Source organism: Pseudochaenichthys georgianus, unplaced genomic scaffold (assembly GCF_902827115.2).
Source record: "Pseudochaenichthys georgianus unplaced genomic scaffold, fPseGeo1.2 scaffold_1339_arrow_ctg1, whole genome shotgun sequence".
Lineage (NCBI taxonomy): Eukaryota > Metazoa > Chordata > Actinopteri > Perciformes > Channichthyidae > Pseudochaenichthys > Pseudochaenichthys georgianus.
Genome location: NW_027262222.1, coordinates 1 through 24,440, shown reverse-complemented (window position 1 = coordinate 24,440; position 24,440 = coordinate 1). Strand labels below are relative to the sequence as shown.

Genomic DNA, 24,440 nt, shown 5'->3' with positions numbered 1-24,440 from the left:
GAACAACGCACCGTGTGTCCCTGAACGCACCGTGTGTCCCTGAACAACGCACCGTGTGTCCCTGAACATACCGTGTGTCCCTGAACAACGCACCGTGTCCCTGAACGCACCGTGTGTCCCTGAACAACGCACCGTGTGTCCCTAAACAACGCACCGTGTGTCCCTGAACGCACCGTGTGTCCCTAAACAACGCACCGTGTGTCCCTGAACAATGCACCGTGTGTCCCTGAACAACGCACCGTGTGTCCCTGAACAATGCACCGTGTGTCCCTAAACAATGCACCGTGTCCCTGAACGCACCGTGTGTCCCTAAACAACGCACCGTGTGTCCCTGAACGCACCGTGTGTCCCTGAACGCACCGTGTGTCCCTGAACAACGCACCGAGTGTCCCTGAACAACGCACCGTGTGTCCCTGAACAACGCACCGTGTGTCCCTGAACGCACCGTGTGTGGACATGTAGTGTGGAAATGTGACCTCACCTGCTGGTTTTATTCAGTAATCTCTTTACTTTAAATTTGAATCTGATTACCTTTACTAACCTGATAACTCCACAGTCACTACCCTCAAACTGATTACATGAAATAAAGAAATCTTCAGTTTTAAGATTTTATTTTTTATTTTGTACAAAAACACGGAAACAAAGTCTTAACCTTCAATCAGCTGACATTTGGTCACCACAGTAACAACCAATCAGAGAGGAGCAAACAGGAAATTGCACTTAAAAAAACCAGGAAGCAGATTTTCCTCAAAATAAAACGTGATTCTCTTTAAAGTGAAGCTCAGGGAGTTTAGCGTGAACCTGAAAACTAAAATAAATAAATGAACCTACGTCATATTTAACGTTAAAAAGAGAAAAAAATGTTTAAAATGAATACAAATACAATTCAGGAAGTTTTTAAAGATTGTCTTCTTTTACTTTGAAGGGGTTGACAGGAAGTTCTGTCTAACCCATGAGAAAATACTGTTTCTTGTTCGCCTCCGAAGTAAAATACTGAAAAACATCCAAATAAAAAAACCCTGTGATTTTTCTGTGATTCTAACAGAGAGGATTCTGGGAAATTAAGTGTGTAGATTCAGGAGAACGGACGACTTCTCGTTCTGTGATGTCACTTCCCTTTTCCCACAGAATCACCAAAATAAAAGCTTCTCTCGACAGAATTCATTATTTATTTTTTTACAGTTTTTCAATATTGCCTTCACACGGAGTTCCTTTCTCTCTTCTTTGATTCATAATCTTCCTACCAAGACACAGGAAGCGCCCACAGCTCGCCTTCAGAATAAAAGCCCTGCAGGTCAGCGGCGGTACCTCCCCCTCTCCTTGTCTCTCTCCCTCTCTCTCTCCCTGTCCCTCCCGCCCCTCTCCCTCTCTCTCTCCCTCCGTGGGACGCCCCTCTCTCTCTCCCTCTGACGCTCTCTCTCTCTCCGGCCGCTCACCACCGCCTGCGTGCGCCGCAGGAAGTCGTCCACGCGCATGTCGTAGTCGTGCTGCATGATGGGTAAAAAACACAGGAGAGAGGTCAGATTAACACTGAAGAAGCAACAATAACACAGAAACTTAGAACTACAACTTGAAAGAACTACAATGGTGCACTCAGAACTACAAATAACTTCAATGGTGCACTCAGAACTACAACTGCACACACACTGTAAATGCTAAAAACTACAATTGAGTGCAAAACTAAGATGGGTTTAATTAAAACTACAACTTTAAAGTGTGAACAACCAAGATTGTGTCGGAGGTCAAGTGACTCACCGGGCTGGCGGGGAAGGCGCGGTGCGGCGGCGCGCGCTGCTTGTCTCTGAAGCGAGGGGGCGGGGCCTCGTGAGGAGGCATGGGGGGGTGGTGGTGGTAGGCCTGGTGGGGGGGGGGCGGGGGGTGGGTGTGGTGGTAGTAGGGAGGGTGGTGAGGGGGGGGCTGCTCCACACCGGGGGGGTACGCCTGGACAACAAACAGCAAGGATTATTGATCAATAACAATATAATGATATTAATATAAAGAGATCAATATGAGAGGGGGGGGGTTACCAGAGTCTGCCAGGGGGCGGGGGGGCCCACGCTGTGATGGTAGTCCCTCATGTAGTCGTTGTACGACTGAAACAGAAACACACCTTTAGAAACACAAGCTAACAGGTTCATTAAAGCTTTGACAGGCCAACAGGCAATGTGAAGCTAAGCTAACAGGCAATGTGAAGCTAAGCTAACAGGATAACAGGTTACTAATGAAGCTAAGCTAACAGGATACTAATGAAGCTAAGCTAACAGGTTACTAATGAAGCTAAGCTAACAGGTTACTAATGAAGCTAAGCTAACAGGTTACTAATGAAGCTAAGCCAACAGGTTACTAATGAAGCTAAGCTAACAGGTTACTAATGAAGCTAAGCTAACAGGTTACTAATGAAGCTAAGCCAACAGGTTACTAATGAAGCTAAGCTAACAGGTTACTAATGAAGCTAAGCCAACAGATTATTAATGAAGCTAAGCCAACAGGTTACTAATTAAGCTAAGCTAACAGGTTACTAATGAAGCTAAGCTAACAGGATACTAATGAAGCTAAGCTAACAGGATAACAGGTTACTAATGAAGCTAAGCTAACAGGTTACTAATGAAGCTAAGCTAACAGGTTACTAATGAAGCTAAGCCAACAGGTTACTAATGAAGCTAAGCTAACAGGTTACTAATGAAGCTAAGCTAACAGGTTACTAATGAAGCTAAGCCAACAGGTTACTAATGAAGCTAAGCTAACAGGTTACTAATGAAGCTAAGCTAACAGGATAAAAGGTTACTAATGAAGCTAAGCTAACAGGTTACTAATGAAGCTAAGCGAAGAGGTTACTAATGAAGCTAAGCTAACAGGTTACTAATGAAGCTAAGCTAACAGGTTACTAATGAAGCTAAGCTAACAGGTTACTAATGAAGCTAAGCTAACAGGTTACTAATGAAGCTAAGCTAACAGGTTACTAATGAAGCTAAGCCAACAGGTTACTAATGAAGCTAAGCCAACAGGTTACTAATGAAGCTAAGCCAACAGGTTACTAATGAAGCTAAGCTAACAGGTTACTAATGAAGCTAAGCCAACAGGTTACTAATGAAGCTAAGCTAACAGGTTACTAATGAAGCTAAGCTAACAGGATAACAGGTTACTAATGAAGCTAAGCTAACAGGTTACTAATGAAGCTAAGCTAACAGGTTACTAATGAAGCTAAGCCAACAGGTTACTAATGAAGCTAAGCTAACAGGTTACTAATGAAGCTAAGCTAACAGGTTACTAATGAAGCTAAGCTAACAGGTTACTAATGAAGCTAAGCCAACAGGTTACTAATGAAGCTAAGCTAACAGGTTACTAATGAAGCTAAGCTAACAGGATAAAAGGTTACTAATGAAGCTAAGCTAACAGGTTACTAATGAAGCTAAGCCACCAGGTTACTAATGAAGCTAAGCTAACAGGTTACTAATGAAGCTAAGCTAACAGGTTACTAATGAAGCTAAGCCAACAGGTTACTAATGAAGCTAAGCCAACAGGTTACTAATGAAGCTAAGCTAACAGGTTACTAATGAAGCTAAGCCAACAGGTTACTAATGAAGCTAAGCCAACAGGTTACTAATGAAGCTAAGCCAACAGGTTACTAATGAAGCTAAGCTAACAGGTTACTAATGAAGCTAAGCCAACAGGTTACTAATGAAGCTAAGCCAACAGGTTACTAATGAAGCTAAGCCAACAGGTTACTAATGAAGCTAAGCCAACAGGATAACAGGTTACTAATGAAGCTAAGCCAACAGGTTACTAATGAAGCTAAGCTAACAGGTTACTAATGAAGCTAAGCTAACAGGTTACTAATGAAGCTAAGCCAACAGGATAACAGGTTACTAATGAAGCTAAGCCAACAGGTTACTAATGAAGCTAAGCTAACAGGTTACTAATGAAGCTAAGCCAACAGGTTACTAATGAAGCTAAGCTAACAGGTTACTAATGAAGCTAAGCTAACAGGTTACTAATGAAGCTAAGCCAACAGGATAACAGGTTACTAATGAAGCTAAGCCAACAGGTTACTAATGAAGCTAAGCTAACAGGTTACTAATGAAGCTAAGCTAACAGGATAAAAGGTTACTAATGAAGCTAAGCTAACAGGTTAACAGGTAAACATGATGCTAAGCTAACGTGTGTTTCTCACCCCGTTGAGAAACACGTCTCGCCGCACGCTGGAGAACCGTCTGAAACCAACAACAAGTTTAAATTAAAATCACATTATTTATTTTTTCTAATACATTTACAGTTTTCACGGCGAAACCGTTTCTCAGAAGTTTCCTTAGATCGTGAGTTTTTATTCAGAATGGTGACTTTGGTTGAGACCCCCGACTCACCTGTCCACCGGCTGGTTACGCAGGTCCTGGATGAACCCTACAAATTAAATAATAATCCGTTACATTTGACATTTCTCTCTTCAGTCCCCGACTGCAGGCGGAAACACAAACTCAGAATGAATACAGTTTAAAAACATCTTCAGACCCGAGAACAGGAACTACAAATGACCACCGGCTCGTCAGAACAAACCTTAAAGTGAACATTTAATAAAGGTCCTTAAAGGGTAATAAACACAAGGGGATATTTAATAAAGGTCCTTAAAGGGTAATAAACACAAGGTGATATTTAATAAAGGTCCTTAAAGGGTAATAAACAAGGTGATATTTAATAAAGGTCCTTAAAGGGTAATAAACAAGGTGATATTTAATAAAGGTCCTTAAAGGGTAATAAACACAAGGTGATATTTAATAAAGGTCCTTAAAGGGTAATAAACAAGGTGATATTTAATAAAGGTCCTTAAAGGGTAATAAACACAAGGGGATATTTAATAAAGGTCCTTAAAGGGTAATAAACAAGGTGATATTTAATAAAGGTCCTTAAAGGGTAATAAACACAAGGGGATATTTAATAAAGGTCCTTAAAGGGTAATAAACAAGGTGATATTTAATAAAGGTCCTTAAAGGGTAATAAACACAAGGGGATATTTAATAAAGGTCCTTAAAGGGTAATAAACAAGGTGATATTTAATAAAGGTCCTTAAAGGGTAATAAACACAAGGGGATATTTAATAAAGGTCCTTAAAGGGTAATAAACAAGGTGATATTTAATAAAGGTCCTTAAAGGGTAATAAACAAGGTGATATTTAATAAAGGTCCTTAAAGGGTAATAAACAAGGTGATATTTAATAAAGGTCCTTAAAGGGTAATAAACACAAGGGGATATTTAATAAAGGTCCTTAAAGGGTAATAAACAAGGTGATATTTAATAAAGGTCCTTAAAGGGTAATAAACACAAGGGGATATTTAATAAAGGTCCTTAAAGGGTAACAAACAAGGTGATATTTAATAAAGGTCCTTAAAGGGTAATAAACACAAGGGGATATTTAATAAAGGTCCTTAAAGGGTAATAAACAAGGTGATATTTAATAAAGGTCCTTAAAGGGTAATAAACACAAGGGGATATTTAATAAAGGTCCTTAAAGGGTAATAAACAAGGTGATATTTAATAAAGGTCCTTAAAGGGTAATAAACACAAGGTGATATTTAATAAAGGTCCTTAAAGGGTAATAAACAAGGTGATATTTAATAAAGGTCCTTAAAGGGTAATAAACAAGGTGATATTTAATAAAGGTCCTTAAAGGGTAATAAACACAGGGGGATATTTAATAAAGGTCCTTAAAGGGTAATAAACAAGGTGATATTTAATAAAGGTCCTTAAAGGGTAATAAACAAGGTGATATTTAATAAAGGTCCTTAAAGGGTAATAAACAAGGTGATATTTAATAAAGGTCCTTAAAGGGTAATAAACACAAGGTGATATTTAATAAAGGTCCTTAAAGGGTAATAAACAAGGTGATATTTAATAAAGGTCCTTAAAGGGTAATAAACAAGGTGATATTTAATAAAGGTCCTTAAAGGGTAATAAACAAGGTGATATTTAATAAAGGTCCTTAAAGGGTAATAAACAAGGTGATATTTAATAAAGGTCCTTAAAGGGTAATAAACACAAGGTGATATTTAATAAGTGGATCTTCTGAGATAACGACCTGCTCTCTGGTTGAACTCCGGAGGACCGTCGGGTCGCGGCCGCTTCCTGCCGTGCAGATCGAACTCTTCAGGACGACGCCTAGCAGACAATACACTGTTAACACACACACACAAAAAAACACACACACACACACACTGTAACACACAGTAACACACACACACAGTGATACACACTCACATTTAAGATGTACTTCCTGTTTACCCTAAACACAACCAGACTCTTCACTTAAACTAATACTCACTTAGTTACCTCTCCACACCACCTGGAAAACACCGAGTTCATCCACACACACTTTAGCATGTTCCCTCTTAACAAGCTGTACTATATTTCATGTTTACAACGTCTTGACTCCTTCGTTCCTCTCCATCACTAACCCTGCCGCTTTCAAGCATAGGGAACAGGAGGCGGGCGTGGTGGCCATCTTTGGAGGACAGCATCGATAGCAACCATCAGTGTGTATCAGTACCCTCAGTGTGTAACAGTACCCTCAGTGTGTAACAGTACCCTCAGTGTGTATCAGTACCCTCAGTGTGTATCAGTACCCTCAGTGTGTATCAGTACCCTCAGTGTGTATCAGTACCCTCAGTGTGTATCAGTACCCTCAGTGTGTATCAGTACCCTCAGTGTGTAACAGTACCCTCAGTGTGTAACAGTACCCTCAGTGTGTATCAGTACCCTCAGTGTGTAACAGTACCCTCAGTGTGTAACAGTACCCTCAGTGTGTATCAGTACCCTCAGTGTGTATCAGTACCCTCAGTGTGTAACAGTACCCTCAGTGTGTATCAGTACCCTCAGTGTGTATCAGTACCCTCAGTGTGTAACAGTACCCTCAGTGTGTATCAGTACCCTCAGTGTGTATCAGTACCCTCAGTGTGTATCAGTACCATCAGTGTGTACCCTGCTTAATGTCCCAGTGTATGCAAGCAGCCATAGAGAGGCGAAGCCCCTCCCCCTCTGGGGACCTCCTTTAGGGGAAAGTCTGCATTGAAGTCAACGGAGAGAGAAAGATTATCTTTCCATCCCGTTTGAATTGAGCCACGAGTTCCACACACGATGTTTGTCATTTTGAAAGTCAACAAAATAAACTGTGAAGTACCACTTGGTGTGAAGCGCTGAATGAACTACATCTCCCATCATGCACCACACACCCAGACGGCCGTCACGTTGGAACATTTCACTCCTTTCTCTCAGAACGAGGCGGAAAGTATTCAAAGAGGAGAAATCACTCGAGCCTGGGCGCGTTGAGAGCTGCACGCACGGGGAGCTGGTCGGTTTGAGAGCCAGCACGCGGACCGGCTTCAAGGGGTCGGTGAGCAGCACGAGGGCAATGTGTAGCGTTGATGACATCACTTACGCCACTCTGGGATTTGTAGTCTTTGTAGTTGCGTATTTTTCATCGTCTTATATTTCAACAGTTTTACCACAAACTGTGACTTTTTTGACACGGAAATGATTTTTTAAATCGACAAACATCGTGTGTGGAATTCATGGCTCAATTCAAACGGATGGAGAGATAATCTTTCTTTCTCTCTCCGTTGACTTCAATGCATGCTTTTTCTGAAATAAGGTCCATGGGGCGGGACTTCGCCTCTCTGTACTTCCTGTTCCTGTAGTTCAACAGTCAGCGGCTCCTCCTGATGTTTCTACGTCTGTTAGTTTGAAATATAACCCCGTGATCTTCTGCCGTTTGCCCGTTGGTTATAGGAGGGACAGCCGGCGCCGCCAGAGCCTTTAAAACGGTTAAAGTGGACAGTTGTGACGCGTTATACATGAAGGTCGCTGGTGTCCTCCAAAGATGTCCGACCTGCCGTGACCTTCCCTTCAGAATAGATACATCCTGTCGTCATGACGTTTAGCATCGGTTCGGACTCTTGGGTCCGCATGCAGACAGTTCCCTTCAGTACCTGAGGCAGGGTGACGGGAGAGAACCCTCCTGTCACGCCCGGTCACTTTTAACCCTTTAACTCGCTCTGATGTTAAACAGTCTCAGGTCAGAGAGGAAGGGTCTTCAGAGACTGGAGATTACCTTTAGTTTTAAATCTTCCCTGAGATGTTGGAATAACAGTTTCCTGTCTGGTCACCAAAAGACACATTAGCTTCACACACACACACAATAAAAAAAACAAACGAAGAAGAAGAAGCCTCTGGAGGACACATACCGCTCCGCTGCTTAGTGGAGGACACTCTGATATTAAAAACAGCTCTCTCCTCGGTCCATGTTTAAGGCTTTTTATAAACCCTCTTATTTTGAAAGGGGTGGGGGGGGTGATGATGATGATGATGATGGTGCAGTCCTTTCAATCATTAACCACAGCCCCGCCCCCTCTCAAAGCCCCGCCCCCTCCAGCAGTCCTTAAAGCGACACACACCTCTATTTTCAGTTCATAAGAGAGTGACACACACACACACACACACACAACAGTTCTTAGGTCCTGATTCAGTGTGTGTGTGTTCTGGGAGGAGTCTTTTCTTTGAGGGGGGGGGGGGGGGTCCTCACTCTTTCAGTCCAACAGGAAATACCTTTTAAATCCTGTCCATTTTTTCCTGTAATTTTACCTTATTGGATAAAGTGAGGAAGCCCCGCCCCTACACACACTCCCCTCCCTCTCATTGGTTGCAGTCCAGAGGCCACGCCCCCCTGCGTGACCAACCACCACCTCTCAAAAACCAGAACAGTCCGCTGGGTCGGTCCCTCCCTCCCGCTTTTATTCTGAAAGGTCGCTCGTCCTTTATGCTTTTATTCTGAAAGGTCAGCCACAGTCCAGCTGAAAGCCAAACCCTGAACGAACTTCCTGTAACGAAAGAGTAATTATAACAACAGGAAGTGAAACCTCGTTACTTACTACTTCATTTCAAGCGTCTTTGAGCACTCTGGAAAACGCTTTGAGAATCCAATGTGTTATTATTACTGATTAACCTGGTGCTCTGCTAGCTGTTAGCCACCACCTCCCACCTGAGGGTCTACTTCCTGCCTGACTCTTTAAGAGGCGTCACTCCGGTGGAAAACTCCAAACTGGAAAAACAACAACAACCAGCTAGCCGCAATGCTAACTAGCCTCGATGCTAGCTAGCCGGCGGCTAACGGGCGTCTCCGTGGTCCAGGTGGCGCCGTGGTGGCGGCAGCAGAAGAAGAAGAACAGGAAGCAGGGGGAGGAGCTCTGTGAGCAGCTCTGTGATTGGCTCTGTGAGCAGCTCTGTGATTGGCTAACCTTCCCGGTTCGCGCTGTGGCGGTCGACCTCGCGGGCGCGGCTCCGACGGCGTCTGGCGCTTGTGACGAACTCTGCGAGCGACCTGGTGCACGTCCACGCTCTCGTCCAATGGGAAGAGAGCACAGAGCTGAGCGCCGACTTCTGGTTGGATCTCCTGGAAGAGAAAAGAGAACAGAGAATTCACGGTTAACGCGAACACCGGATTTGAATTTGATGTAAAACAATAATACAAAAATAATAATAATGAAATGAAACTTGATAAAGATGATCCTGGACAAACTGCAGCGGCGTCAGATTGATACAGACATATTATTGACTTACAAATTATATATTAACAAATGGCACCCCCGAAAGGGGAAGAAGTTTACACTCCGTTAACGCTAAGATAATACGCCTCACCTGTCCGTCTCGTCCGATCTTCACGGGCTTCTGCTCGTTCCAGGGGTTGGACAGGTGGGCCGTCTTCGTGAAGGGAAGCTCCCTCCTGAGAAACAGTCACATGTTCAGATATATGAACTCATCAAACCTCATCACTGTACCGTTTCCTCAGGTGCTAATTCTCTCCAATACCTGGTCTATATTCCTTTGAACTCTTCACACAGACTCACATCGTCAAGATCAAAGCTCCAAAGGCGTTATCATCAGATGCTCAGCAGCTTCAGTGGAGAGATGGCTGACCCGAGCTCCTCCAACAATGCACCATATATAATGAAATACTAAAATAGAAAATCCTCATGCTAACACTACCGGCAGCTAGCAGCTACATTAGCTCTCGTGTAGATGTCCCCACGGATTGGAGCAGCTGTTTACCTGCAGAGCCAGTCGATCTTGAACACGCCTCCCAGCATCTTAGCGTTCATGCCGGCGGGGAGCACCCAGTGGATCGGAGAGCCGCCGTGATGCGATTCTGAGGAGAGCCGGGCGAAGCCTGGAGGAAGGAGGGGGAAATTAGGGGTGCGCCAATTCACATAAGAAGCATGATTCTATCTCTGCCGATAGAAGGAAGACTAACTGAGGAATGCTAACAGAGAAGGAATGCTAACGGAGGAAAGCTAACGGAGGAAGGATAACGGAGGAATGCTAACAGAGAAGGAATGCTAACGGAGGAAAGCTAACGGAGGAAGGATAACGGAGGAATGCTAACGGAGAAGGAAGACTAACGGAGGAAGGCTAACGAAGGAATGCTAACGGAGAAGGAAGGCTAACGGAGAAATGCTAACGGAGGAAGACTAACGGAGGAGTGCTAAGGGAGAAGGAAGGCTAACGGAGAAATGCTAACGGAGGAAGACTAACGGAGGAAGACTAACGGAGGAGTGCTAAGGGAGAAGGAAGGCTAACGGAGAAATGCTAACGGAGGAAGACTAACGGAGGAAGACTAACGGAGGAGTGCTAAGGGAGAAGGAAGACTAACGGAGGAAGGCTAACGGAGGAATGCTAACGGAGAAGGAAGGCTAACGGAGAAATGCTAACGGAGGAAGACTAACGGAGGAAGACTAACGGAGGAGTGCTAAGGGAGAAGGAAGACTAACGGAGGAAGGCTAACGGAGGAATGCTAACGGAGGAATGCTAACGGAGGAATGCTAACGGAGAAGGAAGGCTAACGGAGGAATGCTAACGGAAGAAGACTAACGGAGGAGTGCTAACGGACGAAGGCTAACGGAGGAATGCTAACGGAGGAAGACTAACTGAGGAATGCTAACAGAGAAGGAATGCTAACGGAGGAATGCTAACGGAGGAAGGCTAACGAAGGAATGCTAAGGGAGAAGGAAGACTAATGGAGGAAGGCTAACTGAGGAATGCTAACGGAGGAAGACTAACGGAGGAATGCTAAGGGAGAAGGAAGACTAACGGAGAAATGCTAACTGAGGAATGCTAACGGAGGAAGGCTAACGAAGGAAGGCTAACGAAGGAATGCTAAGGGAGAAGGAAGACTAACAGAGGAATGCTAAGGGAGGAAGACTAACGGAGGAATGCTAACGGAGGACTGCTAAGGGAGAAGGAAGACTAACGGAGGAATGCTAAGGGAGAAGGAAGGCTAACGGAGGAATGCTAAGGGAGAAGGAAGGCTAACGGAGGAATGCTAACGGAGGAAGGCTAACGGAGGAATGCTAACGGAGGAATGCTAACGGAGAAGGAAGGCTAACGGAGGAATGCTAACGGAGGAAGACTAACGGAGGAATGCTAACGGAGGAGTGCTAAGGGAGAAGGAAGATTAACGGAGGAATGCCAACGGAGGAAGGCTAACGGAGGAAGGCTAACGGAGGAATGCTAACGGAGGAAGACTAGCTGAGGAATGCTAACAGAGAAGGAATGCTAACGGAGTAAAGCTAACGGAGGAAGGCTAATGAAGGAATGCTAAGGGAGAAGGAAGACTAACGGCGGAATGCTAACGAAGGAAGGCTAACGGAGGAATGCAAATGGAGGAAGGCTAACGAAGGAATGCTAAGGGAGAAGGAAGACTAACGGAGGAATGCTAAGGGAGAAGGAAGGCTAACGGAGGAATGCTAACGGAGGAGTGCTAAGGGAGAAGGAAGACTAACGGAGGAAGGCTAACGGAGGAATGCTAACGGAGGAAGACTAACGGAGGAATGCTAACGGAGGAAGGCTAACAAAGGAATGCTAACGGAGGAAGGCTAACGGAGGAATGCTAATGGGGGAGTGCTAAGGGAGAGGAAGGCTAACGGAGGAAGGCTAATGAAGGAATGCTAACGGAGAAGCTAACGGAGAGGAAGGCTAACTTTTACCTTGGAATTTCCCGCTCTCCCTCACAGAGAAGACGAGGACGACGCTTCTCGCCGAGCGGAACGCTGCGTTCAGTTTCTTCTCGTTCACCGGCAGCGTCGACCACACGCCCTGAAGATACATCGGAAACACGTTAACACTGACATGTTTACACATAACAAGACAAACCAGGATTCAGCACGTAGACAACAGGAAGTAAAGACGGAATCAACAGGAAGTAAAGAGGCGATCAACAGGAAGTAGAGAGGTGATCAAAAGGAAGTAGAGGTGATCAAAAGGAAGTAGAGGTGATCAACAGGAAGTAGAGGGGTGATCAACAGGAAGTAGAGAGGTGATCAAAAGGAAGTAGAGGTGATCAACAGGAAGTAGAGGTGATCAACAGGAAGTAGAGAGGTGATCGAAAGGAAGTAGAGGTGATCAACAGGAAGTAGAGGTGATCAACAGGAAGTAGAGGTGATCAAAAGGAAGTAGAGGTGATCAACAGGAAGTAGAGGTGATCAACAGGAAGTAGAGATGATCAAAAGGAAGTAGAGGTGATCAACAGGAAGTAGAGAGGTGATCAAAAGGAAGTAGAGATGATCAAAAGGAAGTAGAGGTGATCAACAGGAAGTAGAGAGGTGATCAAAAGGAAGTAGAGGTGATCAACAGGAAGTAGAGAGGTGATCAAAAGGAAGTAGAGAGGTGATCGAAAGGAAGTAGAGAGGTGATCAACAGGAAGTAGAGAGGTGATCAACAGGAAGTAGAGGTGATCAAAAGGAAGTAGAGGTGATCAACAGGAAGTAGAGAGGTGATCAACAGGAAGTAGAGGTGATCAACAGGAAGTAGAGGTGATCAACAGGAAGTAGAGAGGTGATCAACAGGAAGTAGAGAGGTGATAAACAGGAAGTAGAGAGGTGATCAACAGGAAGTAGAGAGGTGATCAACAGGAAGTAGAGAGGTAATCAAAAGGAAGTAGAGAGGTAATCAAAAGGAAGTAGAGAGGTGATCAACAGGAAGTAGAGAGGTGATCAACAGGAAGTAGAGAGGTGATCAACAGGAAGTAGAGAGGTGATCAACAGGAAGTAGAGAGGTAATCAAAAGGAAGTAGAGAGGTGATCAACAGGAAGTAGAGAGGTGATCAAAAGGAAGTACAGAGGTGATCAAAAGGAAGTAGAGGTGATCAAAAGGAAGTAGAGAGGTGATCAAAAGGAAGTAGAGAGGTGATGAACAGGAAGTAGAGAGGTAATCAAAAGGAAGTAGAGAGGTGATCAAAAGGAAGTAGAGGTGATCAACAGGAAGTAGAGAGGTGATCAACAGGAAGTAGAGCTAACCTTAGCTTTAGCCAGCGAGACGTTCTCGTGGTTGTTGCTCTTGATGAGGAAGAAGCGAGCGTCTCTCAGGATGTAGCGCAGCTTGCTGGTCGGAGCTGGAACACACGAGTAATCTCAGTATTTCATTTAATCTGAAAGATAACAGCAATCTGATTATATAAAATGGCCGCCCTTACTCTCCATCCCTTTGCGGACGGCTCGGACCGAAGACGACAGTTTCTCCTGCTTCTTCTCCGAACCTTTCAAAATAAAAGCACAGAATTCATCAGGTCATACTGTAATCTGGAAACCATGACAATGTTTTGATAATAATACACTTTATTTATAGCACCTTTCATGCTTTAAAGAGCTTTATTGTTCAATTGTTCCAAAGTGCAAGCCAAATAAAAAGATTGAAGTTTGCTGTTCTAAGATCACATGACTTTAATGGGACTGAAGTATTTTTGCTTCATCCTAAATGTCCCTGATTGGCTGTCTCCGTGGTTACCTGAGGCTTCGGAGGCGGAGCCTGAGTGCACCGACTCCCCGTCGTCAGAGAAGCTTCCGGAGGAGCGAGAGTCTCCCGCCTCGCTGCGAGTGTCGTAGTCGTTTCCTTCTCCTCTACGCTCGTACTCTTCCTCCTCCTCCTCGTCTTCCTCCTTCTCTCCTTCCTCCTCCTCTTCCTCCTCCTCCTCTTCCTCCATGCCCTCCTCTTCCTCCTCCTCCTCTTCCTCTTCCTCCTCTTCAGCGTGGGAACCAGAGGGGGAGGAGCTTCCTGATCCCGCCTCCGACCCAAACTCTGGCACCGCCTCGCCCTCCGATCGGGCGTCCTGCGGGGGGGCGGGGCTTGCTCTCCTCAGCTTCTAAACACACAGGGAGGGATGTGATTGGCTGATATTTCAAGTTTCAAGTCTTCATCACCATGAGCCGTGTGGATGTGATTGGCTGACACGTGCCGTGTGGATGTGATCGGCCGACACGTGCCGTGTGGATGTGATCGGCCGACACGTGCCGTGTGGATGTGATCGGCCGACACGTGCCGTGTGGATGTGATCGGCCGACACGTGCCGTGTGGATGTGATCGGCCGACACGTGCCGTGTGGATGTGATCGGCCGACACGTGCCGTGTGGATGTGATCGGCCGACACGTGCCGTGTGGATGTGATCGGCCGACACGTGCCGTGTGGATGTGATCGGCCGACACGTGCCGTGTGGATGTGATCGGCCGACACGTGCCGTGTGGATGTGATCGGCCGACACGTGCCGTGTGGATGTGATTGGCCGACACGTGCCGTGTGGACGTGATTGGCTGACACGTGCCGTGTGGATGTGATCGGCCGACACGTGCCGTGTGGATGTGATTGGCCGACACGTGCCGTGTGGATGTGATTGGCCGACACGTGCCGTGTGGATGTGATCGGCCGACACGTGCCGTGTGGATGTGATCGGCCGACACGTGCCGTGTGGATGTGATTGGCCGACACGTGCCGTGTGGATGTGATTGGCCGACACGTGCCGTGTGGATGTGATCGGCTGACACGTGCCGTGTGGATGTGATCGGCTGACACGTGTCGTGTGGATGTGATTGGCCGACACGTGCCGTGTGGATGTGATTGGCTGACACGTGACGTGTGGATGTGATTGGCTGACACGTGACGTGTGGATGTGATTGTTGTTTTACACATTCGAAATAAATAAAATAAAATCTCACCTGGCTGAGCCCCTCCAGAATCCTCGGGGTTTCCCTCCTGCGGGGCTCCTCCCCCCGGCTCCTGATTGGATCGCGGGCAGTTCGTCGACTCTTCTTCTCGTCATAGTACTCGTGGCGGTAGGAGGCAGGGGGGCGGGCTCTGGGGCTGGAGGCAGTCTTCTTATTGGAGGAGGGGGGCAGGCCTGAAGCCCTCTTATTGGAGGAGCGTGAGGGGGCGTGGCCTGCAGAGGGGCGGAGCCTCTTCACGTCCCGGCTGTCGGAGCGGTCGCTCTTCCTCTTGGTTCCTGACGGACAGAGTTTACATGTCAGGACTCGACAGTAACGGTAGCCATTGGCAACCATTCAGAAAAAACGTCCACCTATTCTTGGAAAACCAGTTTCTAACATAAAGAAATAAGGACAGCAAACAGCAAAATGTGCGCCCCAAAAGAGATCGATGTTAATTATTTGTTGTATTAAGAGCGATATTTAATCGTTGTTGTGACCGGTCGGAACCTGAGACTTTAGTTGCACGTGCACTGGTGTGGTTACGGAGCCAGAAAGCCATGCACGTTTACTCGCATGCGCCGTGTGTTTGTTTTACAAAACATGGCGAAGCAAAGGAAGTGGTTTGACTGTGGGCTAAAGGTTCGGCCGACCCGTCGACGACTCAGAGCAGCGAGCGGTTCAGCTGATGGAGCGCGAGATGAACCCGAACGAGAAGCAGAGAGGAAATGTGTAACGTCTTGGAGGCGAAACATTCTGCTTCGTTGTCCCTTCACTTCCGGTAAAAGTTCCTTCAAAATAAGAGTCCCGAACTTATTACTACCAAAATAAAAGTGCAAAACGAAACTTTACCAGGAACATAATGGCATAACAATATAATCACTTCTATAAAAACACATGTCAAATATAGTTTGACATGTTGAAGATAATTTACAGCATTAATAATTAATATCTAATTCTTAACTGTGAATGGTTTCCATTTATTAAACATTAGAAATGTATTAGTCTGGCCAATCCAAGACTTCAATGCTGAAGGGCCAGTGGATCTATGGTGGGGGTCAGCACAGAGGTCAAGACTTCAATGCTGAAGGGCCAGTGGATCTATGGTGGGGGTCAGCACAGAGGTCAAGACTTCAATGCTGAAGGGCCAGTGGATCTATGGTGGGGGTCAGCACAGAGGTCAAGACTTCAATGCTGAAGGGCCAGTGGATCTATGGTGGGGGTCAGCACAGAGGTCAAGACTTCAATGCTGAAGGGCCAGTGGATCTATGGTGGGGGTCAGCACAGAGGTCAAGACTTCAATGCTGAAGGGCCAGTGGATCTATGGTGGGGGTCAGCACAGAGGTCAGGACTTCAATGCTGAAGGGCCAGTGGATCTATGGTGGGGGTCAGCACAGAGGTCAGGACTTCAATGCTGAAGGGCCAGTGGATCTATGGTGGGGTCAGCACAGAGGTCAAGACTTTGATGCTGAAGGGCCAGTGGATCTATGGTGGGGGTTAGCACAGAGGTCAAGACTTCAATGCTGAAGGGCCAGTGGATCTATGGTGGGGGTCAGCACAGAGGTCAAGACTTCAATGCTGAAGGGCCAGTGGATCTATGGTGGGGGTCAGCACAGAGGTCAAGACTTCAATGCTGAAGGGCCAGTGGATCTATGGTGGGGGTCAGCACAGAGGTCAGGACTTCAATGCTGAAGGGCCAGTGGATCTATGGTGGGGGTCAGCACAAAGGTCAAGACTTCGATGCTGAAGGGCCAGTGGATCTATGGTGGGGGTCAGCACAGAGGTCAGGACTTCAATGCTGAAGGGCCAGTGGATCTATGGTGGGGTCAGCACAGAGGTCAAGACTTCAATGCTGAAGGGCCAGTGGATCTATGGTGGGGGTCAGCACAGAGGTCAAGACTTCAATGCTGAAGGGCCAGTGGATCTATGGTGGGGGTCAGCACAGAGGTCAGGACTTCAATGCTGAAGGGCCAGTGGATCTATGGTGGGGGTCAGCACAGAGGTCAAGACTTTGATGCTGAAGGGCCAGTGGATCTATGGTGGGGTCAGCACAGAGGTCAAGACTTTGATGCTGAAGGGCCAGTGGATCTATGGTGGGGGTCAGCACAGAGGTCAGGACTTCAATGCTGAAGGGCCAGTGGATCTATGGTGGGGGTCAGCACAGAGGTCAGGACTTCAATGCTGAAGGGCCAGTGGATCTATGGTGGGGGTCAGCACAGAGGTCAAGACTTCAATGCTGAAGGGCCAGTGGATCTATGGTGGGGGTCAGCACAGAGGTCAGGACTTCAATGCTGAAGGGCCAGTGGATCTATGGTGGGGGTCAGCACAGAGGTCAGGACTTCAATGCTGAAGGGCCAGTGGATCTATGGTGGGGGTCAGCACAGAGGTCAAGACTTCAATGCTGAAGGGCCAGTGGCTCTATGGTGGGGGTCAGCACAGAGGCAAGTTTCCTCCCACTCAGGTTTCAAATCATTGCGTTAATTACTTATTGTAAAGCATTTGAACATTCTTTTGTGTCACATGTTCATTATTAACTGTATAGTATCTTCATTATTTAAAATATAAGGTGACTAAAAATCGCAACCGTATTTTCAGTTTTGGCAACCAAAAGCTGATGCCTGGTGGCCTGGCAACCACTTATAAAAGTTAGCATTGAGCCCTGCATGTGTTGGTAAAACACTGAGTGTCCTCCTCCAACATGAGAGCAGCATGCTAACAAGGGTATCAGCTGCAGCTGTGAGCATGAGAGTAGCATGCTAACAAGGGTATCAGCTGCAGCTGTGAACATGAGAGTAGCATGCTAACAAGGGTATCAGCTGCAGCTGTGAACATGACAGGATGTGTGATGACCCAGAAGAGCATCAGGACTGCTTGAGGCAGATGATAGCTCTGTGATGAACATGATGACTCAGCCTCTGTGGAGACAGACATCAAGCATGCTCATTTCTGACGTGGAGCTAATCTGAAGTAAACATTGATACTGCTTTCTGTTCCTCCATCTTGTGACTGAGTGACTCCCTCTCTGGATATCAGCATGTGAAGGACACTGTGAAGGAACTAGCCTCTGTATGTGATGACTCCTTCCCTCTGGAGAGGATACATGGGTCAGAGGTGAAGCTCGAGCCAGGGACCAGGGAGGGTCTCTAACGGCATGCTAGTAATATTCCCTGTTACATGAGATTACCTGACGGATTAGTAATCCGGTGGCATCAGTTAGTGACTAAAGGGACCTTTCAGTCCTTGGGACATATTTACAACGTCTGTATTTAACTTGTGCCTAAACCCTGCATCTTGCTTCTAAACCTGCAGCTTACCCAAAGATATGTATCCATGTATGAACATTACTACAGCACTGCTCCGATATGTTCATGTATTGACGCTTCATGCTACTCTGTGCCCTTTGCGGTTTGACGCAGACTGCATTTCGTGTATTCTGTGAAATGAAATGCACGTATTTAATAACACTAGAGTTGACTGAAGTGTTTCTGCAGACGAACCTTTCTTGTCGCTGACGGATCGCTCCGCCTCCGGGTTGTAAAGCTCGTCGTCCTGATCTGGAGCTTCAGTCAGAATATCTTCCAGAACGTTTAACTCTCCATCTGAAACAACAACACAGTCAGCATCCAGAGGACACGACCACCCGCCTGAGCTCCAGGGCCGCAGAGAGAAGAACATGCTAACCAACCAGGACCCTTCTTTACTTTAAATCATAAGAAACGTGTTCATATTGAGTTCAGGGCGCTTCCTGCTGTCAGGACGATGAAGTGTTGTTGGAGAAGAGCCGACTTGTCGCCTGGGAGAAGCTGCAGACTCAGTGAATTAAAGAAAAATCTGAATTCTGAGATTTCTCAAAAACAGTCAGGACTTCAGGACCAAAGGCCATTTTGAGAAATCTCAGAATCTGGTCTCCATTTTGAGATTTTCACGTTGTCGGGAAAAATTTCAGAATTTTGACATTTTCTGAAAGAGTTGAAAGAGAGAAATGCGCTTTGCTGAAAAGTCAGAATTCTGATCAATTTTTTTTTGGTTGTCAGAAAAAAAATCTCTATTTGAGAAAAACGCAGAATTAAAAAAAAGTTTCAATTTTTCAGGAAAAAAAACAAACTTGATTTGAAAAGTTCTCTCTTGCTTCACTAACCCCCTCTCTCTCTCTCTCTCTCCCTCTCTCTCTCTCTCTCCAGTCTTTACCTCATCTCTCTATTCACCTGGAACAGTCTGAGCCGTTCATAAACACCGTGAATTCATGTTGTTATGAATTCATGTTGTTATGAATGCAGTCTGTTCATAAACAGCCTGGAAGCTGTAGCTGCTGCTGGTTGTCGAGTCACATGATAACGAGTCACATGTTAAATAGTCACATGTTAACTAGTCACATGATAACGAGTCACATGATAACGAGTCACATGATAACGAGTCACATGTTAAATAGTCACATGATAACTAGTCACATGTTAACTAGTCACATGATAACTAGTCACATGATAACTAGTCACATGATAACTAGTCACATGATAACTAGTCACATGTTAAATAGTCACATGATAAATAGTCACATGTTAACTAGTCACATGATAACTAGTCACATGATAACTAGTCACATGATAACTAGTCACATGATAACTAGTCACATGTTAACGAGTCACATGATAACGAGTCACATGTTAACTAGTCACATGTTAACTAGTCACATGATAACTAGTCACATGATAACTAGTCACATGATAACTAGTCACATGATAACTAGTCACATGTTAACGAGTCACATGATAACGAGTCACATGATAACGAGTCACATGTTAACTAGTCACATGTTAACTAGTCACATGATAACGAGTCACATGTTAACTAGTCACATGATAACGAGTCACATGTTAACTAGTCACATGTTAACTAGTCACATGATAACGAGTCACATGATAACTAGTCACATGTTAACTAGTCACATGATAACGAGTCACATGATAACTAGTCACATGATAACGAGTCACATGATAACGAGTCACATGTTAAATAGTCACATGATAACGAGTCACATGATAACGAGTCACATGTTAACTAGTCACATGATAACGAGTCACATGATAACTAGTCACATGATAACTAGTCACATGATAACGAGTCACATGATAACTAGTCACATGATAACGAGTCACATGATAACGAGTCACATGTTAAATAGTCACATGATAACGAGTCACATGATAACGAGTCACATGTTAACTAGTCACATGATAACTAGTCACATGTTAAATAGTCACATGATAACGAGTCACATGTTAAATAGTCACATGATAACGAGTCACATGTTAACTAGTCACATGTTAACTAGTCACATGATAACGAGTCACATGATAACTAGTCACATGTTAAATAGTCACATGATAACTAGTCACATGTTAAATAGTCACATGATAACTAGTCACATGATAACGAGTCACATGATAACTAGTCACATGTTAAATAGTCACATGATAACTAGTCACATGTTAAATAGTCACATGATAACGAGTCACATGTTAAATAGTCACATGATAACGAGTCACATGTTAACTAGTCACATGTTAACTAGTCACATGATAACGAGTCACATGATAACTAGTCACATGTTAACTAGTCACATGATAACGAGTCACATGATAACTAGTCACATGATAACGAGTCACATGATAACGAGTCACATGTTAAATAGTCACATGATAACGAGTCACATGATAACGAGTCACATGTTAACTAGTCACATGATAACGAGTCACATGATAACTAGTCACATGATAACGAGTCACATGTTAACTAGTCACATGATAACGAGTCACATGATAACTAGTCACATGTTAACTAGTCACATGATAACGAGTCACATGTTAACTAGTCACACGTTAACTAGTCACATGATAACTAGTCACATGATAACGAGTCACATGATAACGAGTCACACGTTAACTAGTCACATGATAACTAGTCACATGATAACTAGTCACACGTTAACTAGTCACATGATAACTAGTCACATGATAACGAGTCACATGATAACGAGTCACATGTTAAATAGTCACATGATAACGAGTCACATGTTAACTAGTCACATGATAACGAGTCACATGATAACTAGTCACATGATAACGAGTCACATGATAACTAGTCACATGTTAACTAGTCACATGTTAACTAGTCACATGATAACGAGTCACATGATAACTAGTCACATGTTAACTAGTCACATGATAACGAGTCACATGATAACTAGTCACACGTTAACTAGTCACATGTTAACTAGTCACATGTTAACTAGTCACACGTTAACTAGTCACATGTTAACTAGTCACATGTTAACTAGTCACACGTTAACTAGTCACATGATAACTAGTCACATGATAACTAGTCACACGTTAACTAGTCACATGATAACTAGTCACATGTTAACTAGTCACATGATAACGAGTCACATGATAACTAGTCACACGTTAACTAGTCACATGTTAACTAGTCACATGATAACTAGTCACACGTTAACGAGTCACATGATAACTAGTCACACGTTAACTAGTCACATGTTAACTAGTCACATGATAACTAGTCACACGTTAACGAGTCACATGTTAAATAGTCACATGATAACTAGTCACATGATAACGAGTCACATGTTAAATAGTCACATGATAACTAGTCACATGTTAACTAGTCACATGTTAACTAGTCACATGATAACTAGTCACATGATAACTAGTCACATGTTAACTAGTCACATGTTAACTAGTCACATGATAACTAGTCACATGTTAACTAGTCACATGATAACTAGTCACATGATAACTAGTCACATGTTAACTAGTCACATGTTAACTAGTCACATGTTAACTAGTCACATGATAACGAGTCACATGTTAACTAGTCACATGATAACTAGTCACATGATAACTAGTCACATGTTAACTAGTCACATGTTAACTAGTCACATGATAACGAGTCACATGATAACGAGTCACATGTTAACTAGTCACATGTTAACTAGTCACATATTAACTAGTCACATGTTAACTAGTCACATGTTAACTAGTCACATATTAACTAGTCACATGTTAACTAGTCACATGTTAACTAGTCACATGATAACGAGTCACATATTAACTAGTCACATGATAACTAGTCACATGTTAACTAGTCACATGTTAACTAGTAACATGATAACTAGTCACATGATAACTAGTCACATGTTAACGAGTCACATATTAACTAGTCACATGATAACTAGTCACATGTTAACTAGTCACATATTAACGAGTCACATATTAAATAGTCACATGTTAACTAGTCACATGTTAACTAGTCACATGTTAACTAGTCACATGTTAACTAGTCACATGATAACTAGTCACATGATAACTAGTCACATGATAACTAGTCACATGATAACTAGTCACATGTTAACTAGTCACATGTTAACTAGTCACATGATAACTAGTCACATGATAACTAGTCACATGTTAACGAGTCACATATTAACTAGTCACATGATAACTAGTCACATGATAACTAGTCACATGTTAACTAGTCACATGATAACGAGTCACATATTAAATAGTCACATGTTAACTAGTCACATGTTAACTAGTCACATGTTAAATAGTCACATGTTAACTAGTCACATGATAACGAGTCACATATTAAATAGTCACATGTTAACTAGTCACATGATAACGAGTCACATATTAAATAGTCACATGTTAACTAGTCACATGTTAACTAGTCACATGTTAACTAGTCACATGTTAACTAGTCACATGATAACTAGTCACATGATAACTAGTCACATGATAACTAGTCACATGATAACTAGTCACATGATAACTAGTCACATGTTAACTAGTCACATGTTAACTAGTCACATATTAACTAGTCACATGATAACTAGTCACATGATAACTAGTCACATATTAACTAGTCACATGTTAACTAGTCACATGATAACGAGTCACATATTAACTAGTCACATGATAACTAGTCACACGTTAACTAGTCACATGATAACTAGTCACATGTTAAATAGTCACATGATAACTAGTCACATGTTAAATAGTCACATGATAACTAGTCACATGTTAAATAGTCACATGATAACTAGTCACACGTTAACTAGTCACATGTTAAATAGTCACATGATAACTAGTCACATGATAACTAGTCACATGTTAAATAGTCACATGATAACTAGACGCATGATAACTAGTCACATGTTAAATAGTCACATGATAACTAGTCACATGTTAACTAGTCACATGATAACTAGTCACATGTTAACTAGTCACATGATAACTAGTCACATGTTAACTAGTCACACGATAACTAGACGCATGATAACTAGTCACACGATAACTAGTCACACGTTAAATAGTCACACGATAACTAGTCACATGATAACTAGTCACATGTTAACTAGTCACATGATAACTAGTCACATGTTAAATAGTCACATGATAACTAGTCACATGTTAAATAGTCACATGATAACTAGTCACATGTTAAATAGTCACATGATAACTAGTCACATGTTAAATAGTCACATGATAACTAGTCACACGTTAAATAGTCACACGTTAACTAGTCACACGTTAAATAGTCACATGATAACTAGTCACATGTTAAATAGTCACATGATAACTAGTCACATGTTAAATAGTCACATGATAACTAGTCACATGTTAAATAGTCACACGTTAACTAGTCACACGTTAAATAGTCACATGATAACTAGTCACATGTTAAATAGTCACATGATAACTAGTCACATGTTAAATAGTCACACGATAACTAGTCACATGTTAAATAGTCACACGTTAACTAGTCACACGTTAAATAGTCACATGATAACTAGTCACATGTTAAATAGTCACATGATAACTAGTCACATGTTAAATAGTCACACGTTAACTAGTCACATGTTAAATAGTCACATGATAACTAGTCACATGTTAACTAGTCACATGATAACTAGTCACATGTTAAATAGTCACACGATAACTAGTCACACGTTAAATAGTCACACGATAACTAGTCACATGATAACTAGTCACATGTTAACTAGTCACATGTTAAATAGTCACATGATAACTAGTCACATGTTAAATAGTCACATGATAACTAGTCACATGTTAAATAGTCACACGTTAACTAGTCACACGTTAAATAGTCACATGATAACTAGTCACATGTTAACTAGTCACACGATAACTAGACGCATGATAACTAGTCACACGATAACTAGTCACACGTTAAATAGTCACACGATAACTAGTCACATGATAACTAGTCACATGTTAACTAGTCACATGATAACTAGTCACATGTTAAATAGTCACATGATAACTAGTCACATGTTAAATAGTCACATGATAACTAGTCACATGTTAAATAGTCACATGATAACTAGTCACATGTTA

General features: G+C 43.5%; 1 protein-coding gene across 1 annotated transcript; it reads right to left on the bottom strand.

Moving 5' to 3' along the window:
* Positions 1 to 599: 599 nt before the first annotated feature.
* ythdc1 (YTH N6-methyladenosine RNA binding protein C1) lies at positions 600 to 18,681 on the bottom strand. Its single transcript, XM_034077149.1, has 15 exons — positions 18,504 to 18,681; positions 15,022 to 15,305; positions 13,819 to 14,173; positions 13,508 to 13,570; positions 13,332 to 13,426; positions 12,024 to 12,132; positions 10,090 to 10,207; positions 9,679 to 9,763; positions 9,279 to 9,433; positions 6,068 to 6,147; positions 4,362 to 4,398; positions 4,172 to 4,211; positions 2,028 to 2,093; positions 1,756 to 1,941; positions 600 to 1,487 (listed from the first exon to the last, which is right to left on the bottom strand). Exons 1-15 carry the CDS (start codon positions 18,679 to 18,681, stop codon positions 1,296 to 1,298), a joined length of 2,043 nt encoding a protein of 680 aa, XP_033933040.1. The 3' UTR covers positions 600 to 1,295.
* Positions 18,682 to 24,440: the final 5,759 nt, after the last annotated feature.

Excerpts from the sequence above, each read along its gene's own strand:
- ythdc1 (XM_034077149.1), bottom strand. The coding sequence starts at position 18,681 with ATGTTCTTCTCTCTGCGGCCCTGGAGCTCAGGCGGGTGGTCGTGTCCT. Across the intron at positions 13,571-13,818 it reads CTCCGCCTCCGAAGCCTCAG|GTTCGGAGAAGAAGCAGGAG; the intron begins GTAACCACGGAG and ends TTATTTTGAAAG. Across the intron at positions 6,148-9,278 it reads CCACAGCGCGAACCGGGAAG|GCGTCGTCCTGAAGAGTTCG; the intron begins GTTAGCCAATCA and ends ATTGTCTGCTAG.